The sequence below is a fragment of the Octopus bimaculoides genome, chromosome 13 (assembly GCF_001194135.2).
Source record: "Octopus bimaculoides isolate UCB-OBI-ISO-001 chromosome 13, ASM119413v2, whole genome shotgun sequence".
Taxonomy (NCBI): Eukaryota; Metazoa; Mollusca; class Cephalopoda; order Octopoda; family Octopodidae; genus Octopus; species Octopus bimaculoides.
The window spans coordinates 61,610,521-61,634,387 of NC_068993.1; the positions used below are offsets into that span (position 1 = coordinate 61,610,521).

A 23,867-nucleotide genomic window follows, 5' to 3' on the forward strand; every position below is an offset into this window, starting at 1 on the left:
ATACATATATATATATATATATATATATATATATATATATACATACATACATACACACACACACACACACACACACACACACACATATATATATATATATATGTATATATATATATAATATTGCATATAAATGTATAGTTAACAAAATGAAAGAAGAAAAGAAAGAAAGAAAAAAGATGCAAAAGAAAATAAGAAAATAAACATAAAATATCAACTTTCTTTTATCTGTTGTACACAAACTGTTCGTTCCAATTTATTTAAGGAATTATTCATGGCTCTATAAGTCTTCAAAACTTCGTAGATATACGAGAGGTATTATTCCATCCTGATCTCGTTTTGGCAAGCATGGAATTTCCCCATTCAAATGCTGCTACATTAGAATTTTGAAAAGACAAATAAGCTTCTTCAATGTTTTTGCGGTTTCAAGCTTTATTCAGCGAAAGAACTATTGAAAATAAAGCACTAACGGTGAAATACTTCCAATACATATTGGTTTCAAATTTTGGCACAAGGCCAGCAGTTTCGGGCGTGGGCTAAGTCTGTTACACACAAACGCTCTACTTGCAACACCAAGACCGAGCTGGCATTCAAGATCGAGGAAGTGTTCGCAGATCTTCCCAGGGACACAGTAAGGAATGCATGTGCCAAGTTCCGGAGGCGTCTTGAGGGGGTGTTGGAAGCTGAGAGTGGCTTCTTTGAGTAAACTGTTACGTCACAGCTATAATCTAGATCACATTTTTGAGTTTTTTTTTTAAATACTGTCAGCTGTCTTGCTGATGTGAATGAATATTTCTGAAAATTAAAGAGAAAGACGATAACTCTAGACAAGTGACTGCTTCAAAACTCCCACCTTCTATATCTAGACTATAAATTCACATTCATACAAACAATAATTGGTGCAGTTGTCTTTCTGATAATCTGGATAAACAAAGGTCTTCAGAAAAAGAAATCAACCGATTTGCATTTTACAAATACAATCCGTAAGTGGAGCAGTAAAAAATATGGAAGACCTTTCTCAAGTTTACAATGTGATATTGTGTTTGTTGTCTATATTCCAGCGATGGAACTTTGATCTTAGTTAGAAACCAGTTTCTGCCTAAGAATAATAATTTAAACAATTAAAACCATACACAATACATACATACATACATACATACATATGTCTAACAGTTGGAAGCAATTACCTGTTTCACCATCTTCAAACTTTCTCAGTAACCACCATTTCAGATTACATTTACCGAATCTAGTCTGCTTACCGAACAAATCAGCAACCTTTCAATCACTCCACCGGACGGCCAGTTTCGACACTTAATTATTGGCCGACATTGTCAGATATCTCGCCGCCAATAAACGTTGATGAAAATAAGGAGCTATAATATAATGGAGTCAGGTCAGACAAATGTATACTTCTGTTGTAAATTTGTGAATTGTAGTATTAAAAAAAAACATATGTGAAATAAAGAAACAACAAATATATAAAATAAGGCAGTATATATTTTCATAAATTTCAAATTAGATACTCGTACACTTTCATGTATTTGAATCTCTCCGAAATGGATTTTCTACGATAAACCAAATCTACAGATTATCCATGTCTTCCAGTGTTTGAAGTAAACAAGCATCCTTCATTTCAGGAAGCAAAAGGATCAGCAACCCAGCGGTAATTCCGAACAGTCCATAGACAGTAAGGGGTATCCAAGAGCCATATACAGAGAGCCCAAGAATTACTGGCGAAAGTATTGCACCAATTCGAGATAAAGATAAAGCCGTACTCAAGCCATTGTTGCTGAAATATATATAGAAAGATATATATAAGCAAGGATGAAATCTTTATAAAATTTTATCAAGTAACCAGCATGTAATAAAACCATATAGGAAACAATAAAAAAATTTAGTTACATTTCTATAATTATATATTTTGTATAAAAAAAAATATACATACACATTTGACATATTTGTATGTATTTATTTTGCCAGAAAAGAAAACAGAAATATCGTGAGATATGTATGCATATGTATGTATATATGTGTGTATACCTACTAACTCATACGTGTGTGTGTGTAACAACTGAAGCATTCTCCCCAAAGAATCAACTACACCTACCGTACTTCTGTTGGAAAAAGTTCCGCTGACGTCAGAAAAACACCGTCAAATGCTGCTGTCGTACCGAGCTTCCCGAGGACAGCTAATATCAGAGGAAACCAAAAGTTAACTGGAAAGAAATCGTACGAAATGAAAATAAACGTATTTAACATTTGTAAATATCGAGTGACGTTGGTGAGGAAGTGTTTGGGAATTCATTAAACGAATGGATTTTGTGGAGATGGGATACGCTGTCTATGATCTTTGGGTGTATAGTAATAGCACCCTCAGATGCAGATAACGAATACGGTAAACTATTTTTCGTTGGTGAAGTTTGAGAGGCCCTAACGCTAACCCTAACAAGTAATTACTTAGGCTGTAGAAGTACGAAGATCTTTTGAGGGGTGGGGGAATTTTTAGCAACGTTATGCAATTTTATTACGGAAGATGGTCCGAGATTGAATAGCTTGATGATTTTACAGCATTTAGTCGCTAGATTAAGTCTGATAGTAAACAAATGTTTTGGTAACAGTTCACTTTGTAAGAATATTGACACTGGAGCTAAAGTTACTAATATTCAGTCTTAGATGTAAGGCGGTGAGCTGGCAGAATCATTAGCAGGACATAAAGCTTAGCGGCATTTTTTCCCGTCTTTACGTTCTAAGTTCAAATTCCGCCGAAGTCGACTTTGCATTTCATCCTTTCGGGGTCGATCTAATAAGTAGCATTTGAGCATGGGGGCCAATATAATCGACACACTCACTCAGCCCAGCATGTTGGCCTTGTACCGAAATTTGAAACCAATATTCAGTCTTAGAAATAATTCTTCACATATATTTCTTAAACGGGTCGTACACGTGATTTCTCTCTGGATGATGAATAAATAACTCAACCGTATTTTACACAAACGTTTAGGCACAATATAATGTACCTAAACTTTGTAAAGAATACAGCTAAGTTATCAATCCAACAAATAATTACTAGCTCTGCTTTTTTATGCATACACTGCAATATAGGGATACATGTAATTGTTCAAATGCTATGCAGAGAATTATGAATCTGTTTTATCGTATGACATGCATTCGTATGTTTAATATTTATATATTTAATAATGAATGAATAATATTATTTGATGTAACTAAATATTACCTTTTGCCACAAAGTTTGCGACAATACAGTTAATTCCGCTAAATACCAAGAAGAGACAAAGCGGCTTACGATGTCCAAACCACTTAAACGTAAAATGACCGAGAATGTTGGCTGGAATTTCTACAGCTGACATCAATAGAAAGTTTAGGTACCGATTGCCAGACATGTCAACGGAATTTAGCGTCACTCCGTAATAAATCATAGCGTTCACAAACCTATAATAAAATGGTAAAATTTGAAAAATACCTTGGTTATCAGGCAATATTCAATATATACAAACCGTGGTTTCTATAGCGGTTACTAATAAAAATTGCTAATTCGTGATGTCCAAATATTTGTATGTATTAGAATATTTCAAAGAGTATTTACCATTTGCATATTTAATGTTGAGCATCATAAATTCATTTACCAGTTAAACCAAAGGTTTATAGAAATCATCGCTCTTCGAGGTCTTTTTAGCAAATCAATTGCTGTGTAAGTCTTGTCTTTAACTTTTCGGTTATTTCCATGGTTTACATTTTCAATAATTTTGCCATCAAATTCTGATTTGCTTTCTGCATCTCTTTGAAGTTTCCGAATAAGTTTTATCATATCTTCATTGTCTTTTTTATTTGTTCTTGCAATCCTACTAAAGGACTCCTCAACACTTGCAAATCTTCCTTCATTAAGAAGCCATCTTGGAGATTCAGGAAGATATCTGCCAAGTAAAAACTATTGATAGCGTATCAAATAATAAAGTATTATTACAGAAGTTGAAATAGAAGTTATAGAATATAGTTTGAAATTACAGCATAATATAATTTAGAAGCAATATAAACATGTAATGCAATCTTCAGAGGAACATGTGAAACTTTATACAATATGATTGATGTGTTTACCATATGTATGTACTGTAATGCGCATGACATTAAGCTGATAGTTGTCACTAAGTGGTATGTTTTCTGTGTATTTATTCTAGGAACACGTACTCACGTAAGTACCAAGTTGTATTATAAACCAGCACAATAAACTCGTAATGTCAGAAAACTTGGTAACCTTATAAACATGGTGAGGTATATATTTTGCTGGAATGTATTTATACATCATAACCCTCTCTAAAGTGTACCAATGTGATAAGTCAATATTACTGAATATGAAATCCTCGAAATAAACTGCAACATGAGAAATTGCTTTTTCTTACATGTATCTATCTTATTTTACGAATATCTCAAGTCATCATTTTGACGAACCAGAATCAACTCACGTAATCATCTCCAATTTCTTAATATGAATAATCTTGAAATGAAATAAAGAAAAGAGTACTGAATAAAAGTGGGAAAATAACCTAACGTTTCAAATGAATATCTATATATATTCCAACCAACTATAGGAGTTGTCCAGAGATTTCTCTCTGTCCCTTTTACGGTTACTACAATTACTCATACACCTTTATATTAGTTGTTCGTCTAACGTCGCGATTCCCCCACGTTCACCTAAGATTGTACCTAATTCTCTTCATCCCTCCATCCCAGTGTTTTCTCTATCATATCCTAATAAATACAATAATAAAATTTTTCCGTTGAACTATTACTCTCTGAAACAAAATTTAATCTCCTATTTCCTTCTCAATGAGTGTGTGTTGGTATATCCACGGAGGGAACTTATAAATATTTTGATGTATCACTACGCGCGTTTCCACATCTCACATGTTTCTTACGATCCTATTCCGTATTCCTAGAATGATTACAGTACATTCCGTAGTATCCATAGACATCAGGTGGATAATAGTTCATGCGTTCATTTCATCAGGCAATATGGTATTAAAGTTGGAAGCAACGAATGTATCTGTACCTATGTGTCTGCACACAAGAAATACAATTTTAATTTTTTATTCCAATATATAAGAAGGCCATATATATACTTTACATATATCTGTATACAATTTACATATATCCGTTTATATTATTTACATTGACTATCTCTCAGTAAACTACGTACAGGTTTGAATGATAATCAGTTAGATTATTATCATAAACTGAAAAGAGATACCTACTTCAACGCTATAATGACGATCAGAATGTGTGGAATAGTTGCAGCATACAATAGATGATGCCATTTACGAAGTACATATGCCACTCCAGCGAGAAGTATTTCTCCAACAGCGAAGAAGGCATGCATAATAAAATTCAAATGCGTTCGGTAATCTTGGGAGACGCATTCGATCACTGTAAAAAAAAAAAAAAAAAAGAATCATAGTAGAATTACTTTAAAGAAACTCGCAAACTAGACAGAATATATGGTTGCATTTAGGATATAACACCCAAAATATTATTTAGAAATATATATATCACTCCCAGCGTGCATCCAAGATGTCATTTCAAACTCTCACAAAACATTAAAGAGAAGAACATTCTGAAGCAAGCATTCTTGACGGGCCCATGAGACTGGTTAAGCTTTAAAAGGGCGCATTTATATTTATATTTTTATACGTATGTGTATATATTATGGTGCAATAAAAATGTCACATACAACAGTTAAGAATTAAATGTTTGCGTGAATAGAATTATAAAATACTTACATATGGTATATAAAACTATATACGTGCCAGACAATGCAACTCCTTCGACAAAATAAAAAATGATGAACACAATAAAATCTGGTGAGTATATTTTGGCAAATCCGCAACATATGAGAAGCAAGTGTGCGACACAAAACGTTTTAAATCTACCGAATCTGGCAAAAAGAAAGAAAAAAAATTAGACGAATAACGAATCTCCAGGCACTTTCTCCAATATATGCTTAGGTGGAATTCCTATATTCGTCCTCCGTGCATGTTAATTGATAAACTACGTTTCTTCTTTTACAGATGATCCTAGTTTATCAATTAAAATGTAGGAACTCGACCACAGCATGTAGAGGAGAGACTGCTAGGAGTATAGAGGGAAAGAATGGAAGTCAATCGGAAAGAATATCGCGATAAGAAACTTCTGCCGATATCTTATTAGCAAACTAAGGAGAAACATGACGGCATGCTGATAATTAAGATAATTTCGATACATCAACATGGTCCATCTTTACGGCAGGTGCGGGGAAATTACATTTGTAAATGAACGGAAATCGTTTCTTAATAAGAAAAATTACTTGATAGCTAGCAACCTCACCATTACTACTATATGGCACCACAAAGACTGTAAAAGGAAAATACTACAGGCAAATATAATATTTAGGATTCCCCACGTATAAGTATGCCTGTATCGAAAATCACGGTGTAAATCTAATATTGCAGCATCACCAGGAGAAAAAAAGAGAAAAATTATCATAGACTTATAAGATGGTTTATATACATTGGTGTTAGTGTTAGATTAATAAACATTCACTAGTGTGTTAGTAAACGTTCATTGATAAATTAGTAAACCTGCATGTTTGATCCATATACGCACACACATGCACCAATACCCACACTCACATACACACTGTACAGTTGAAAAGATAAAGGCACTAAACATAAAACAGAAAAAAATATAAAGAAATAAATGTTTTACCATCCACACTTTTCACAAAATAGAGATCTACACAACCGCGAACGCGTGCACGCACGCACGCGCGCGCGCACACACACACACACACACACACACACACACACACACACACACACACACACATACACACACAGAGTTTTATAGTATTTATTTTAAATTACATTCTAAAGTAAATGTTTCATACTTACTTGTCTGACAATACACCAAATAATAAATTTCCCAGCATAAAGCCTGCAAACATTGTAGAGAATGCAATGTTTCTCATCCAATCTCTTTCGCAAGTCAAATCGAACTTAGAAAAAAAAAGCAAAAAAAAAAACAGAGAGAGAGAATGACTTTTTGAATAATATAATTGGTGAAACGCACTTATAAAATTATTAAAAAAAAAAGCAGTTAAAAAGAGTGTAAAAGTATACAGCGAAGGCACGTTGCTCAGTGGTTAGAGCGTCGGGTTCGTAATTGTGAGGTTATGAGTTCGATTTCTTGACCAGGTCGTATGTTATGTTCTTGATCAAAATACTTCACTTCACGTTGCTTCAGTTCACTCAGCTATAATGTGTTGTGACATCATTGGTGCCAAGCTGTACCGATCTTTACTTTTCTCTTGGACATCAATGGCATGGAGAGGAGAGACTAGAATGCATAGACTACTGCTGGTCTTCCACAAAATAACCTTGCTCGGACTTGTGCCTCGAAGGGGAACTTTCTAGGTGCAATCCCAATTTAATAATACTTAATCTGTATTTCACAGTTATCATTTTTATCAACTGCTCAAATTTATCTGACATCATAATTCTTTAAATTTGATGCTACCTGATAATTATCGGTCGTTCAATTTTGTGAAAAAAAAAATGTGTTGAATTGACAAATCAGGAAGAGGGCGAGTATTGAATGATGCACAATAAAAATTCTCAGAGTTGAAATTTGTTGCTTAGTTAAAGAAAGAAAACAAAGCAAAAAAAAACAAAAAAAAACAACGCAATAAGTATTCGTGATTCTCAAAAAAAAAAAAAGACATTTCTTAATTTCAAATTAAGTATTAATTACAGAGAATAATTAAGCTTCATGTCTATCTGGAAATTTTTTTCTTCGTTAGCTGTTAAGTTGACAGCTACAAAAGCTTCAATCATACTGAATATCATATTTTCATCAGCTTTGCTCGATAAGTGGACATAAGTTTTACATGTACAAAAAGGAACAAAAAAAAATGAAAACGAGCAGCTAGCCAGTCAGAGTTTATATGATTACAAATAAGCTGCTTTATCTAATTTCTGACGGTTACCTTTTTGGTACATTTCTTTTTCTTATACTTTTCGACCTTTCATATACTTTTTCGCTTTACAACATTCGATAAAAATCTCATTTATATAACACTCATAATTCTAAAATTTTTTTTTTACATCTTAAATAGATATTTGCAAAGATTTTTCTTCGTGTGAATCAGTAAATGGACAATTATCAACGATACCTTCAAGAATATTCGAATAGTTGAGACGCCGTTTGTTGGTCATGAAGTAATACTTATCTATGTGAGAAACAAAGACATTTTAAACAACCAAATCAGAACTACTCACCTCAGAAACTATAGTTGACATATCCTCAGTGTAAAACTTTCGACCGTTATTACACGGTTCCTTTGTAGAATTACTGGTGGGAAGGGTATAAAATCCTTCTTTAGTATCCAGGTTATACACAGAACATTTCTCCTCTTCAACCTTCACTTTATTTAATAATTCATCCAAAGTGATATTTGGTGGGATCATAGATTCATTGAAATTTGACGGATAGCAATCAAAGGGAATCATCTCTTTTATAAACACCATACTCAATACTGTTTGGGCGTAAAATATTGCAAATATTGAATTAAAGATAGTAAGTCCCTTTTGAAATCGACCAAATCCACCACATTTCTGTAATATTTCCTCAGTAATTTCAGATGTTGGTAAATCTAAATCTGTAAAGGTAAATAAGAAAAATCAATTCCATAAAGAATTTCTAAATGTTTACTGCATACTTTACGGCAGTGGGAGCGGCGTCTCAACTTTTTCCCCCTTCGTAATTTGAGATGCATATAGGATATCAGGACTGAAGCCAACACCGAAGCCCTCAACCGTGCCAAGATACCCGGTGCGCTCACCGTGCTCCAGCAGCGTCGTTTGAGCTGGCTCGGTCATGTACATCGCACGCCGGACGGGAGGGTCCCAAAAGACCTCCGTCTGTGTGGGGAATTGACCACAGGCACAAGAACACGAGGATAACTGCATCTTCGTTTCAAGGACATCTGGAATAGAGATATGAAGTCGTTTGATGTGGACATCTTGAGATTGGAGGAGGTCGCAAATGATCGCCCGCGCTGGAGACAAATACTGCGAAAGGGGATAAAGCGAGCTGTAGAAAAACAGGAACTCGCCACCAAAGAAAAGCGCTCTCGATGGAAAGAAAAATCAGTAGCGCCGGTAGAGAGCTCCTTCAAACGTAGTCGCTCTATGCGTGACTGCTAATCCCGTGTGGATCTCTAGAGCCACAGAAGACGCTGCACCCCCATCAGCAGCTGACGCAATTTCTTCGGTTGCAGGTCCATAGTTTCTCGAGACCGACGGATGCCTACCACTATCCGCGCACAATAATGCTTATGAATTATTAGAATTCAATGTATTGAAGCTAGTAACAAATCTAAGTATTGTGGTGAAACACTGGCAGTCGACTGAATGCAGTCCAGAGTATAACTGCCTTCTGACATTGTTTTTTCTGAGCACCAGAGGGATTTAAAACAAGATCCACTCTAGCGAATGTAAATGTTGTACGTAAAGTAATATACTCTAAGAAAGAATCATTCCAGAATTTTACAGTCTCTGAGTAGTAATACCTTCAATGTATCATAACAATATAAAGTAAAACATGTAATGACATTGATGACCAAGTGACAAAGATGGTTAATGTTCAATCAAGTAAATGAAAATGAGAAAAAATAAATTTTGTTATATGAGTGCGTATTACGTATGTGCCAGATTACGTTAATAATGCACAATGAGACCAATATAGTATGCCATTAATTTAAAAGACGAGATTAGAAGCGTTGCTGTTACACTGTAATATCTAATGTGAGCATATTATGATGTAAGTGGAAAACCTGCAGCCCTGTACCATTTGGCAGCATTATCATTTCATTGATATTTAGGTTTATAAAAGCAAGTCATTCAGTAGAGAAAAAGAATGTGTTACTGAAAATATAAGCAGATGTTGAAAAACAGTTGCTTAAAATGAAAATAAATTAACTGCAGAATTTAATGTAATGGGATTATGGTAGCACTTTTAAAATATATAAAATAATATACGTGTACATAAACACACTAAAACTGAGAGAAATGCAAAGAACAGAAAATATTCAAACCTTTGAGTTCCTGAGAAGCAAATTCCTCATTTGCTTCTTTCTGATTATTTGGCTTATTTTCCATGTTACAGACAGTAGCTTTCCAATTGCTAACCTCACTGAACAGCGGCACCGAGAGAAATGCCTATGAAAATAGCATGTAGCAAATAACAACGTTTCACTATAAACGATAAAATGACGTTAAAAAAAAAAATTATATACGAGGTGTATTCCAGAAGTTTTGAGACTTTGTTTTAGAAGTGATAGTTATATCTGTCCTAGCTTATTGTAATTTTAATATATTCTGACTCTAAAAAGGTTACATCTAATAAGGTTACCTGCCAACTTTAGTTCTTCTTGTTTGAATGAGATGGTTGTAACAGCACTTTCAACACACCTTACTAGACACTGCTTGTCACAGCTGACCAGTTCATGAAAGCCATTTAGAAGCTCCCTATGCAGTAAAGTTTTGTGTTAAACTTGGCAAAAAAATGCTACTGAAACTTATGAAATGCTCCAGACTGGTCATGGATTAACTTGAATGAGTCGAGGAGCATGTTTTATGCCAGCACAAGAGGCCAGACACAGCAAATTCATGGGGATCCCCTTTTCCGACAGAAAGGATATCGCCTACATCTGTTGGGCTCACTCAGACCAGACGGTCAACAAAGAGTATTTTGTGGTATTTTGTGGAATTCTGAACAGTTCTCTCTGCTTCAAACTTATCTCTAATTCCAATGTTGGTCAGTCACGAAAAATAAATAGATATGAAACTTTCCCATAAACTCCCATTGCACTTCGACAATATTTTCAAACGTTCAATAACATTTTAAAATAAATTTCATTAGTTCAAATCTGAGCCTGACTCTCTTCATTATTTTTAATGGCTTAAATCTAAAAAGAAACTAGAATTAACAACTTACTCTTTGTTAAACTGTGTATGTATAATTCTGAGCAACCCTGCATATTTGTTTTTATCTATCTATCTATCTATCTATCTATCTATCTATCTATCTATCTATCTATCTATCGATATATATTATTAATTGATAGTAGGAGATGAATTTTGTATTAGACTTTTATTAGGTGCAACACACGTTTCGACCCATCAATCTGGGTCTCTTCAGGCATATATTCGAACGTCTTAAATTTCCGCTACACTTTCCATATAGACTTCTTGTTTTCTCTGCAAGTTATTTCATTCGTCACCTCTTAACATATGTCAACGGAACTCAAGGGATGCAATTCTTGAAATTCTTGCAGCAACGTTCATGTAACAATCAAGGCAAAGTTGCGTTCTCTTCTGCATATGATTCGTGAAATATGTGCTTGTTTATATCACCAAACGTGTGTGCATTATTTGGATTGAGAGGTTCAGTAGAGACAACTTTGTCGATTAGTTGCCATGTGTTGTGATTTTTTTTCAGTTCTAAAAAGAAATTGCCAATAACCTCTTTTCTTGGAATTCACATGGGCCGTTACATTTCTATACACAGATTTGAAATTTGTAGATGTTGCTACCGCTCCAGTTTGGAAACTGGTGCATGTTATACCAGAACATCTTTAGCTGTTCAATCTACAATTTTATCATAATTTCTTCCCATGTTAGATCGCAGGTAAATTTGAAAAATAATGTTAGTTTTTCCAAATTTTTTCACAAGAAGTAATAAATACTATAGATATAAAAATATTTGTCTCATACGCACAACAAAAAATTACTTTTTATCTTATTGTAATATTCTTATAAATACGAGTATGTATTGTGTATATCTAATGTAAAATATACACAATATATTATATAGTGGCACTTTATATAATCAAGATTCTGCTTTCATTATTGAGATGTGCCTCTCTGGCTGATATGAAGAAAACTTGGCTGCTATTACTTGTAGTTCGAGTAGCCACACAAAAGCTTTTACACTTGTGAATACGTTTGAGTACGTTATTAATATTTTTGTAAGTTAATGATATTTTTGAATGTGAAAGCGAATTTAGTTTTGTGATAAGTTTTGTCCACATTTTATCGCTAAATATTAATGAAATTTTCCCGATAATGAATGATTTGGTGACTTTTAAAAATTTCACAGTCATTGTATATTAATGAATAATTAAGGATTCAGGTGATTCGTCTCTCTTACAAACGGTTGAGTCGGCTGTTCTTCTGAGTGAATGTCTGTGTAAAATAGCTTATCTATTTAAAAAATAAATCATTTCAACTGATAGAATGATCAGTATTCAATAAATCGAAACACCTTTACAGCAGAATTGCCATTTTCACTCTCTCAAGTCTTTAGTACATCTGCCGCCATTTTTATTACCGTTCTTTTTCTTCCTCTAGTCCCCACCGATTAAGAAAAAAGAACTTGAACAAAAGCAGAATACAGACCTTATCTTTCGAGACCGACCACACGTCGCACAACTGACCCTGCAGAAGTTGAACGAATTGGGCAACGAAACTTTGCCTCATCCGCCATACTCACCAGACCTCTCGCCTACCGACTACCACTTTTTCAAGCATATCGACAACTTCCTGCGTGAGAAATGCTTCAAAAACCAAGACGATGCCAAACACGCCTTCAACGACTTCATCGCCACCGGAACGCAGGATTTCTACGCTAATGGCATAAATAAACTTGTTTTGCGTTGGCAAAAGTGTGGTGATTGTGATGGTATTTATTGCGATTAATAAAGTTTTGTTTGAGCTGAGATATGTGCATCTGAATTTAAAGGTTAAAAACCGTAAGAACTTTCTTGACAACCTAATAGATGGTATACTTGATCTGTCTCTGATGAAACACATTCACCTGACACCTTGGCTGTGCGATAGAGGTATTATGAACATTGTCTTTCCTCTGGACTAAAAACTGAAAGGAATTCTGATCCTTCTAGAAGGTTTGGGCATGTTGCGCAATTCGGTCGACCATATTTCTTCACTTTTATGTCCGTTACTTTAGAAAGGGACAAAAATTCAAAATCAAATCTGACTTTACTTGTGCCTCAGAAAACCTGATTTATATTATAAGATGCTCGGGCTGCCACCAAAACTACATAGGGTCCACCGGATTATCGCTCAGACGCAGATGCACTCTGCACCGACAGCAGATTGCATTCCCAGAATACAGAGTGAACAAATTGAGAAATGCGCAAAATAACTGCTACCACAATTTGTAATCTTTCCATTTTATCAATATGCCATTGGAACACCAACACAAGTTAGATTAAATAAGGAAACCTACTTCATCGAAAAATATAAGCCATTTCTAGCAATTTTAAATAAAGAAACTTACTCATTGAAAAAAATATAAAGCAAAACTTAACCACTTATAACATTCTGTTCTTTCTAAACCAAATCAGGTTAAATTAATAAAACTTAGTCATTCTCAACATTTTGATTATCTCCCTTATACCGAAAAAATCCCTGATTACCTTTCCCTGTCTGAAACTCTCATACTTCACACCATAGCGAAGAGATGACACAATATCGGTAAATAAATTTGAGAAATTTGAAAAGAAAATACGAAACCGGTTATTTCTACAAAAACAATGTTACTTTACACAAAATTTATAACATTTTTCTAACAACGATTAAAATATATTCTTTAACCATATAATACAAGTCTTCTATAGTTTTCACACTCTATTTTGTCTTATATATATATATATATATATATATATATATATATATATTAACCCTCTCACGTTCATCATTTCTTTTCTTTTTTCTCGTATATTCCGCCAATACATTCTCAGTTGCTGCACATTCTTAAAACTGAACAACTTCAACTATAAATAGATGACTGTTTATGAACTGCTTAACTTTCATAAAAATTCAATCTCTTAACGCTTGCTGTGGTTTTCTTTTCTTTTTTTTTACTATCATCATAATCTTAATACAGTTGCTGTATTCCCTCTTTCTCTCTATATTATGATTCTTGTAACTTATATTTAGCTCAATTCTTGTCACAAGGGGGGCTGTATAAACAGCTACTGTGTGACAAGTAGCTGTTTGTGATGGTGTTCAAGTGTTTCGTCTTATCGTTTATTACTTTCAGCAGAAACTGTACTAATAAGAGAATAAACAGTATCTCATTCGCAACCAAAATATTTGTAGTTATTGCTGCTTAGCTGGAGTTTGTAAAAATATAAAAGTAGGCATTTGTAATATGACATGTTTTAGCTACAGCTTAATATCCATATTGTAATGTTATATTTGTTACATTGTTTAATATGGGGTCGATAAATTAAGTACCAGTTACGCACTAGGGTCGATGCAATTGATTTAATTCCTTTGTCTGTCCTTGTTTGTCCCCTCTATGTTTAGCCCTTGTGGGCAATAAAAAAATAAGAATATATGTATGTATGTATGTATGTATGTATGTATGTATTCCAACCAAATACTTTCAGTCACAGTCATCAACTGAGACGTAGTCCCGTCGTCAGATTAGAGTTGGCTCTGTTTCCAATATTCGGTGCTGATGAGATGATAACTGCTTCAAAATGCATATCTCAGTCAATCTGACCGCTCCAAACTGACCTGATGTGTTTACACCTTTTTGTCTTCGACAAAATACTGTGCATATCTTTGCGACATATTCGAACGGGTAACAAGTTCGTATCTATCTATCTATCTATCTATCTATCTACCTACCTATCTACCTATCTATCTATCTATATATGAACTTGTTACCAGTTCGAATATGTTTGTGAGATAAAGTTTGCTTTTTCCGCTTCCGCATTAACTAATTCTGAAAAGGATTCTATCATGAATGGAGACAGGTTCATGCTTTACAAAGAATGAATTCAGTCGAGGGCACATGGTCATAAACATCACATGGATTAGTAACGTTGGTTCATTGATTCATTGATAGTTTAAAAGTCAACTTGAAGAGAATCCTTCTACACAAAAGTTATAAATTCTGTTCTGCATCTATTGAATCTAATTTCACCATGAAAGAATCATACAAAACTTTGATTTCTGGGAAAAGCTTTATTATTAGAAATATAAGGTGGTGAGCTGGTAGAATCGTTAGCACGCCAGGGAAATGCTACCGGCATTTCGTCCGTCTCAACGTTCTGAGTTCAAATTTTGCAGAGGTCGACTTTTATCTTTTCAGGGTCGACGAAATAAGTACCAGTTGAGTACCGGAGGTTGATGTCATGGACTAGCCCCCTCCCCCAAATTCCAGGCCTTGTGCCTGTAGTAGAAAGGATTATAAGAAATATAAATGAAGTGGCTTGCTGACAGAATCTTTAGAGCGCCGGACAATGTGCTTTGCTGCATTTCTTCTGGTTCTTTATGTCCTGAGTTCAAAACCCATCTTTTGAAGGGCGATAAACTAAGATACTATTCGAACACCGGGTCGATCTAATCGACATACGTCTGCCCCTAAATATACTGGCCTTTTACTAAAATTTGAAGCAACTTTTAGAAATATAAGTAGAGATCTGAGGGTAATTTTGAGTTTTCTGATGCAAGATTGAAGGAAATGCTTTTGCAGGCCTTCAGGTCAGATGATTGTCATTAATTGAGTCATATGTTAAAGGAAGTCTAAAGATCTGTGCGACAAAGTTTAAAATGTGTTTGGAAAACCATAAGACCGAAAACTATTCTAAAATAGGCGAACTTTTTGGATTTCTTATGCACCAACGAACATTGTCATTAAAGGTTCATTTTTTGTAATCTGAGTTGGATATTTCTCGGAAAATCTTGAGGCCGTAAATGATGAAATCGGTGAACATTTTTGTCACGATGTTGGAAAAGTGTTTTTTTGGTAACTGGGGCCTTATTATACTCACTAATTAATGCTTGACTTTTCAGAGAAACGTTCCTGAGATAAAATACGGCAAAAATCAAACCAAGCTGCTCTGTAAATTAAATTTGTATCCCTTTGATCGTATTTTCAAAGACATGAGGCTATAGAAGTCTTTGCACTGCACGCTACACAAAAGCTGAAACATTGAAACGGTAGAGAAATGCTTAAAAATACTAAAAGTGCAAAGTATATTTTAAAGTATTAGGTGTTCTTCGAACATGAAAATATGCTGTTTTCTTATTTCCGAGTTGTCACTATTAGAATTACTGTTACTATTAGAATTACTGTCACTATTAGAATTACTGTCACTATTAGTCCTACTGTCAGCTTAACTGGAAATATACTGAAAATGCAAACTTCAAAAAGATGCATAACGTTTTGTAGTATGTAGTGTTTCACTTCCAGGTCTTCAGGAAAGTAAGCCAGCCCAGCACTTTTAATATCGCAAGCGAGCAGACTGTGAAGTGAATAGTTTTTGAGAAATACGATACTGACTAATAGAATATTATTCTCTCCCCTTTTGAGATAGTTCTTAATGTAATTTATTTTTGTTACTCTTACTAAGTGGATGTTTTCGACACTCAAAACATATCTACACTGATCTTAGCCAAGTTCTATCTCTTTTCTTCTGATGAACAGCGTATCAGTATCGCTGTCTTCTGTGGTAACTTGTAATCAATGTCTGAATCTTGCAGGTGTTAATATCTTCAGAATGAATATCCTCTACAGACCAGTCAAGTATCATACGTTTGACAAATGCATTGTGGGTTATTGTCTCGAGAAAGGAAAGCCGAGCTTTCAGCAGTGTCAATGCTATTGGTCAGGTATTTTGGAACCTTTCATTAGCAGCAACTAAGACAACAGATACTTTTATCGGTTCCAACATTATAGCTACTAGGAATGGAGAACAGGGTAGTATACTTTTCTATAATCAAGCCATGCTACCACGAGATTTCCGTCGCGTTTTCTTATTCCCAAAATATATTTGCCAAGAGTTGTTCTGTACATGTATCTACAGTTCCTTCTGCTTATATTCTATAATCATCTTTCTCGAGTCAGTTCTATCAGTTTTGAATGGAGGTGTATAGTAACTCAGCAACAGTGATGATGGCAGCGTCGGTTTGTTTATATTTCAATTGTTTTTTTTTCTTATAACATATTTTGGCTAGTTTTGAATGACTTAAAAAAAAACTGATTAGCATCAGTGGGATTGGAATAAGAACTGTTATCCGAGACAAACATTTTTCGGCCAAAAGAAAATGCTAGTTATCAAAGCTTGTTTACCTTTGAAGTGGTTTAAGTTTGGGAGAGCTTTATCCTCGTGGCTTTCTAGTTGCTCCTAGCTATAATCATTTCCACTAAACTTTTCATATAACGACACTGTAGATCTTGATTTAAATAAAAAGGCCCAGGAAACTGAAAAAAATACGATGTCTTAGACAGCAGAGAGCTTAGATAATATTTGTGTATTTGTGTGCGTGTGATAGAGTTTTAGTGAGAGGTACCAAATGCCACATTTTCAAAAGCTCTATCGCACACATAGATGGATAGATGATTCTCAAGGTAATTCCTCACAGCGAAGTCGTTTAAAACAAACTCTACAAATTATCCATATCTTCAAGTTTTTGAAGCAGATACAAATCCTTCGTTTCAGGCACTAATAAGATCAAGAATCCAGCAAGAGTTCCAATGAACCCATAGACACTGAGTGGTATCCAAGAGCCATATACATTGAGACCAATGATTATTGGTGCAATAAGACCACCAGCACGAGCGCATGATGAACCTACACCCATTCCAATGTTTCTGAAATACGCAAAAATAAAGAATATTTCACATAAATGTAGATATAGATATCTAAAAATTTCAGAGTGTATTTAATACAAAAAAAGGCTGAGAAATAGATTGAGAGTGATATTGTGATTTTAAAGGATACGCATTTCGAAGTACATTTACTAAAACATTGTTAAAACTCGGATCCATTAAGCTATAACTGGATATTTACATACCTCTGTTGTTAATATTTCCAAAGAGATGGTAAGGCGGCGAGTCGGCAGAGTCGTTAGCACACCGGGCGGAATGCGTAGCGGCATTTCGTTCCTCTTTACGTTATAAGTTCAAATTCCGCTGATGTCGACTTTGCCTTTCATCTTTTTGGGGTCGATAAAATAAGTGCCAGTTGAACATTAGAGGCTATGTAATCGACTTATTCCCTCCCTCGAAACTGCAGGCTTTGTGCCAAAATTTGAAGCCAATATTTCCAGAGATGTCGAGAAGACAAGGGGGAAATGACAAGCGAAATGTAAGCTGGGGAAATATACTAAAAAGTCATCTGCTATAACAATCTGTGATATCCATCAACAAGAAATCGGATTTCCCGTAAGGTTGTCACTAATGATACGGTTTCTTAATGAGCTTCAAAACATTGGCCGATGGTAACCTGATTAGATCACCCTGTCCTTATTTTGTACATGTACAGCTGCACAATTCCAGAGTATATAATCTCTATTTACACACAATGAAGTTATTTCTCTCCTGCATACAATCATGACTCAGTTAATTATTGGGGCGCTGGGATATGTAGCACTCTGCCTAAATCACAATCTTGAGGAGTTAGTCTTCTCAAGACCTGAAAGGAGAAAGCTGATTGGAAGACTACAGAACCAAGTCATCACTGGAACTGTAAAAATCTGTAAAGCTTTCCAGAAGTTTATCATTTAAGTATATATAAGCATGTCTAGATATGCAACTATATACATAAGAATACATACCTAAAACAAAATATACAAATCTGCACGTATGCATACATACATACATACATACATACATACATGCCCTGTTGTTGATGTTGAAATTCCAATGAAGGAGCCGTGGATCTTGAAATAGACTGAATAACGATATACATACATACTCTAGACAGAACTCTAGTCAAAAGCATTTCCTCATGATCGTTCCACCTTCGAATACGAGGGTAAATGGACAGAAATGATACTCACCTTCTGCACATGCGCTAAAGAAGAAGCTTAACTTTGATGACAGTTTATTATTTTTTGTCTTTATATAAATATGTGCGTTTGTTTGTGGTTTATGTTTGCGGGTATGTGTATATTTGTATGCATGCAAAGACATACATGTTTGTGCAATATTTCATAGGGAATTATATCGGTACACTTCTATTGCCGAATCATTCCAAGTATACCAGAATGTAACTATTGAGAAATTCCTCTTCAAGGGGTTAAAATTATACACCTACCGTACTTCTGTTGGAAAAAGTTCTGCTGACGTCAGAAAAATACCGACAAATGCTGCCGTCCCGCCAAGCTTCCCGAGGACAGCTAATATCAGAGGTAACCAAATGTTAACTGAAAAGAAATTGTATATACTGAGCATAAAGATATTTAACTTTTATTAATAGTAAAATAAGTTACGTTGTCGCGGAATTATTTCACAGTGAATTGAAGAAATGGATTTTGTGTAGTTGGGATATTGTTTATGATCTTTGGGACTGATAGAAACAGCACACTCTCAAATATTTGAAACATATACTGAAGTTGTTTTGTGCGTGACTATTAGAGAAAGAGAACAATTCGTGAGGCATCAAGTAATTACTGGGGATAAAGAGGATACCTAGGTTTAGGAGGCATTGTTATATAACTTTGTTTTGAAAGATGGTCAGAGATTGTATTGCCCCCAAATTTTAAGGATTTAATTACGAGCTTATCATGTGTTCAGACGATGTGCACAAAATGAAAGTTTTATGAGCATCGGTGAAAATGCCATACGAAATTTGTGTGTTTTATGGTGACTTTTTTCACAAAGGAGAGATTCCGTGTGATTTGGTAATAAGCATTATATGCTACAAAATTAATTAAAATATTGCAATGTTTTAATGGAATAAAGACAAACATTTAGCTGTAAATATATCAATGCACATCAATATTGATATGAAAAAAAAAAACAGTACTGAAATGTTGAAATAAATGCATTAACGGAAATTTAGATGAAAATAATATCAGTAAGGGATTGAGAAAAGAACACTTGCACATAGGCTCAGATGTGATTCAGGGCGAAAACATGTAATTTCATGTAATTCGGGACGAAAGCATTAAACAAAACATACATCTGTGTAAGTCATTAATATCTGACGTAGCAGTTTCTACAATTAACGAAAGGATCCTGAAAATATTAGTATGAATTTCTTTCAAATCCTTGATCTAAGTGATAAATGTTCTCAGTCTATATTAGATTCCACTCATCCATCAATTATCTCTGCCGTCTATTCACGGGAAAGTCGTGGGAGTAGAGACCTCAGTCACCTCCTCCACAGGGTCCTATCAGAAGCAACTGACATTACACATTCTTGTAATTCTATTATTCTGTAAAATAATGTTTAATTAGTTTAAATGTACACAAATGCATAAAAATAATTTTTAATTCCATTAGACAATCTAAAATACTATTAAATTTCATTCAATTTTAAAAAAGGTAAAATCGGACAGAACTTATGGGATGACCTGATATTTAGCAACGAAAGCATGCAATGTTTGATACAACAGAATATTACCTTTAGACACAAAGTTTGAAACAATACAGTTAATTCCACCAAATATCAAGAAGAAGCAAAGCGGCTTACGATGACCAAACCATTTAAAGGAAAAATATCCGAGAATGTTGCCTGGAATTTCCACGGCTGCCATCAGCAAGAAGTTCATGTAGCGATTTCCAGACATATCAACAGATATTAGCGTCATTCCGAAGTAAATCATACTGCTGACCAACCTGTAATGAAATGGTAGCATTGACTGAAAAGTAACTTGGCTAAACGACTACGTTTGGTAGCCGGGTACATGTATATGCGATAGCGCGTAGTTATTAATAATCGTTTCAATCTTGACACAAAGTTAGTAGTTTTGAGAGGAAGTGGTAAGTCGGTTACAGCTATCCCAGTAATTGGCTGGTGTTTGTTTCATCGATCCTGAAAGAATAAAAGCCAAAGTCGATCTCGGCGGAGTTTCAACTCAGAACGTGAAGACGGTCAAACTACCGCTAAGAATTTCGCTCGGGGTGATAACGATTCTTTTTTACTTTAGGTACAAGGCCCGAAATTTATGGGAAGGGGGCCAGTCGATTACATCGACCCCAGTTCGTAAATGGTACTTAATCTATCGACCCCAAAAAGATGAAAGGCAAAGTCGACCTCGGCGGAATTTGAACTCAGAACGTAAAGACAGATGAAATACCACTAAGCATTTCGCCCGGCGTGCTAACGTTTCTTATTTCTTTATTGCCCACAATAGGCTAAACATAGAGGGGACAAACAAGGACAAACAAAGGGATTAAGCCGATTACATCGACCCCAGTGCGTAACTGGTACTTAATCTGTGCTCAATTGGTACTTAGTTCATAGACCACGAAAGGATGAAAGGCAAAGTCAAGCTCGGCTGAATTTGATCTCAGGACATAAGGCCGGAAGAAATGCCGCTAAGCATTTTAGCCGGCGCGGTAACGATCCTCCTAGTTTGCCACCTTAATAGTTATTAATATTAACTTGCCATCATATATATATATATATATATATATATATATGATTACGATTTTTATTTTGAATATTCTTATAAATTTTACTATAGAATATTGTGATACATTTACAATTTTTATGTGTAATACTGAACACAATATAATATTTACCAGTTAAACCAAAGGTTTGAAGAAATCTTTGCTCTTCGACGTGTTTTTAGCAAATCTATTGGAGTATAGGTTTTCCGATTCTTCTTTCCTGGATATTCATCAAATTTTGATTTGCTTTCTGCTTCTCTTTGAAGTTTCCTAACACGATTTACAGTATCCTCATTATCTTTCTTATTTGTTCTTGCTATCCTGTTGAAGGACTCTTCAGCTTCTGAAGATCTCCCTTTACTAAGGATCCATCTTGGAGATTCGGGAAGATATCTGCAAAGTAAAAATCATTGAACGCCAATAAAATAACGAAGTTTCTTTTTTTTTTATGCAATTGAAAAACTGAAGTTATAAAATATAAAGTTTGAAATTGTGGCGTGATGCAATTTAGGAGAATTATGCCCACGACGTGTTTATTGTATGTAAGTAGTGTAAAATATATCGTTAAGTTGATAGTTGTCATTAAATAGTATGTTTTCGGCATATTTATTCCATGTACAGATACTCACGAATGTATGAAGTTCTATCATAAACAAACACAGCAAACTGAAAATGTTAGGAAATCTGATAACTTCACAAAAGAAGTGTGATATATGATTTGCAATATCGCACGCACGCACGCACACATATGTACAGGTCGTCGTCGACTTACGACCTATCCGACTTACACCCGATTTTCGACGTTTGACTCGCCAGCTCCCGGCAGTAATAATAAATAGTCCAGGTAAAATCCAATGGGTTTAATTTCTTGGAAATTTCTTAGAAATTAACCCTTCTACGGATGATGTAAGCTAATAAACGCTTCCCCTAGGTTTGGTTATCGATCGCCACTGTGTCGGATGACTATCCTGTCGCGGAGACATTGAGGCAACCTCGTATTTGTTTATAAGACAACTGCTTGAGACTCCGAAATTTTTGACTAACACCAGTATAATAGTATAATACAGAATGCTGTGTGTGACTTTTACCTGAGAATGTACCTTAATGTAAAAATATAAAACAAAGCTATGTAGACCTATAGGCCGACTCACGACCAGTCAGTCGGAACCAATTGTGGTCGTAAGTCGACGACGTCTTGTATATATATAGTTGAAATTTATTGAAAAACAAAAGACGAAGACAGGTATATGAACAACAAGCAAAAGTATCAGATTGACGCTCGGGAAAAGTGAAAAATGCCTTTTACGTTTCAAGCCTATATATATATATATATATATATATATATATATATATATATATATATATATATATATATATATATATCCCTTAGCCATTACGAGATTAATAACGCGGTGCAGAACTCAATATACATATGTTTCAGAATGAAATGTTAGCTAAGTATAGACCAGTAATAAGAGAGATGACGAAGGCATAAATGGTTATCTAAGTTACTTCATTAGCTTACAGCTGTTTCTGCTATCAGATGCAGTGGACGCTTAGTTGAGAGCGTGAATAACAACTTATAACTTCATCGGGGCCTCAAATATGAAGAGGAATTTATTTGGGAAAGAATTACATTTGTATTTATATGAGGAACGACATCAACAATGCGAGAAGTCAATACAGATGTATATAAAAAAAGTGTATGTCGAGAATGTCATTAGATGTATTAGTGGAAATATATATATTTATACAAACGCATGCACTCTGCGTGGTATCTGCATCTACATGTGTGTGCATAGAAGAAATTCAATTTTGGCCTCTTTGCGTAAATAAATTAGCAAGTCAAATCTTATTTATAGACATAATCTCTACGATAAAATGTGAATACACTAACAGTTAGATTATCGTTACAACCTACAAAAAGATACCTACTTGAATGCCACAATGACGATCAGAATATGTGGAATAGTTGCAGCATAAATTAGATGCTGCCATTTACGAAGTAGAAACGCCACACCTGCTAGAATTGTTCCTCCAACAGCGAAGGCTCCATTCGTAATAAAATTTATATGTGTCTTGTACTGTTGAGAGACACATTCTATAACTGTAAAAAGCAAAAAAGAAAGTATAATGTTAGGATTTCTTGCAAACATCATGTACGACAAATTAATACATAATTTATCAATATAGGTGGTGGCATGACTGTGTGGCAAGAAATTTACTTCTCAGGTACGTTGTTCTGGGTTCAGTCTCACTGCATGGCACCTTGAGCAAGTGTGTAGATTTGGTAGACGGAAACTGAAAAACGCGCGTCGTATACACACACGAACACACACACACACACACACACACACACACACACACACACACACACA

The 23,867-nt window shown here is 34.8% G+C and overlaps 2 protein-coding genes across 2 annotated transcripts in view; both read right to left on the reverse strand.

Annotated features, from left to right (window-relative positions):
• Positions 1–203: 203 nt before the first annotated feature.
• Positions 204–10,260, reverse strand: LOC106880854 (organic cation transporter protein). The gene is made up of 10 exons (XM_052972541.1): positions 10,142–10,260; positions 8,325–8,704; positions 6,939–7,042; positions 5,790–5,944; positions 5,265–5,436; positions 3,642–3,929; positions 3,233–3,447; positions 2,105–2,213; positions 1,185–1,786; positions 204–792 (listed from the first exon to the last, which is right to left on the reverse strand). The coding sequence occupies exons 1-9, from the start codon at positions 10,203–10,205 to the stop codon at positions 1,579–1,581; spliced, it is 1,695 nt and encodes a 564-aa protein (XP_052828501.1). The 5' UTR covers positions 10,206–10,260; the 3' UTR covers positions 204–792; positions 1,185–1,578.
• A 4,833-nt stretch (positions 10,261–15,093) lies between these two features.
• LOC106880860 (organic cation transporter protein) overlaps positions 15,094–23,867 on the reverse strand; it is an 18,727-nt gene continuing 9,953 nt past the window's right edge. Inside the window, exons 5-9 of the mRNA XM_014931008.2 lie at positions 23,425–23,596; positions 21,622–21,882; positions 20,498–20,712; positions 19,187–19,295; positions 15,094–17,739 (exon numbers count right to left, since the gene is read on the reverse strand). Coding sequence (XP_014786494.1) covers positions 17,532–17,739; positions 19,187–19,295; positions 20,498–20,712; positions 21,622–21,882; positions 23,425–23,596 — 965 coding nt within the window. The 3' untranslated portion in view covers positions 15,094–17,531. The remainder of the gene's footprint in view (positions 17,740–19,186; positions 19,296–20,497; positions 20,713–21,621; positions 21,883–23,424; positions 23,597–23,867) is intronic.

Bases quoted from the DNA above. Each gene is read 5' to 3' on its own strand.
- LOC106880854 (XM_052972541.1), bottom strand. From the start codon at position 10,205: ATGGAAAATAAGCCAAATAATCAGAAAGAAGCAAATGAGGAATTTGCT. The intron at 5,437-5,789 runs GTAAGTATTTTA...TTTTTTTTACAG, and splicing joins TATAGTTTTATATACCATAT to TGATCGAATGCGTCTCCCAA. The intron at 1,787-2,104 runs GTAGGTGTAGTT...TATATATTTCAG, and splicing joins CTTTTTCCAACAGAAGTACG to CAACAATGGCTTGAGTACGG.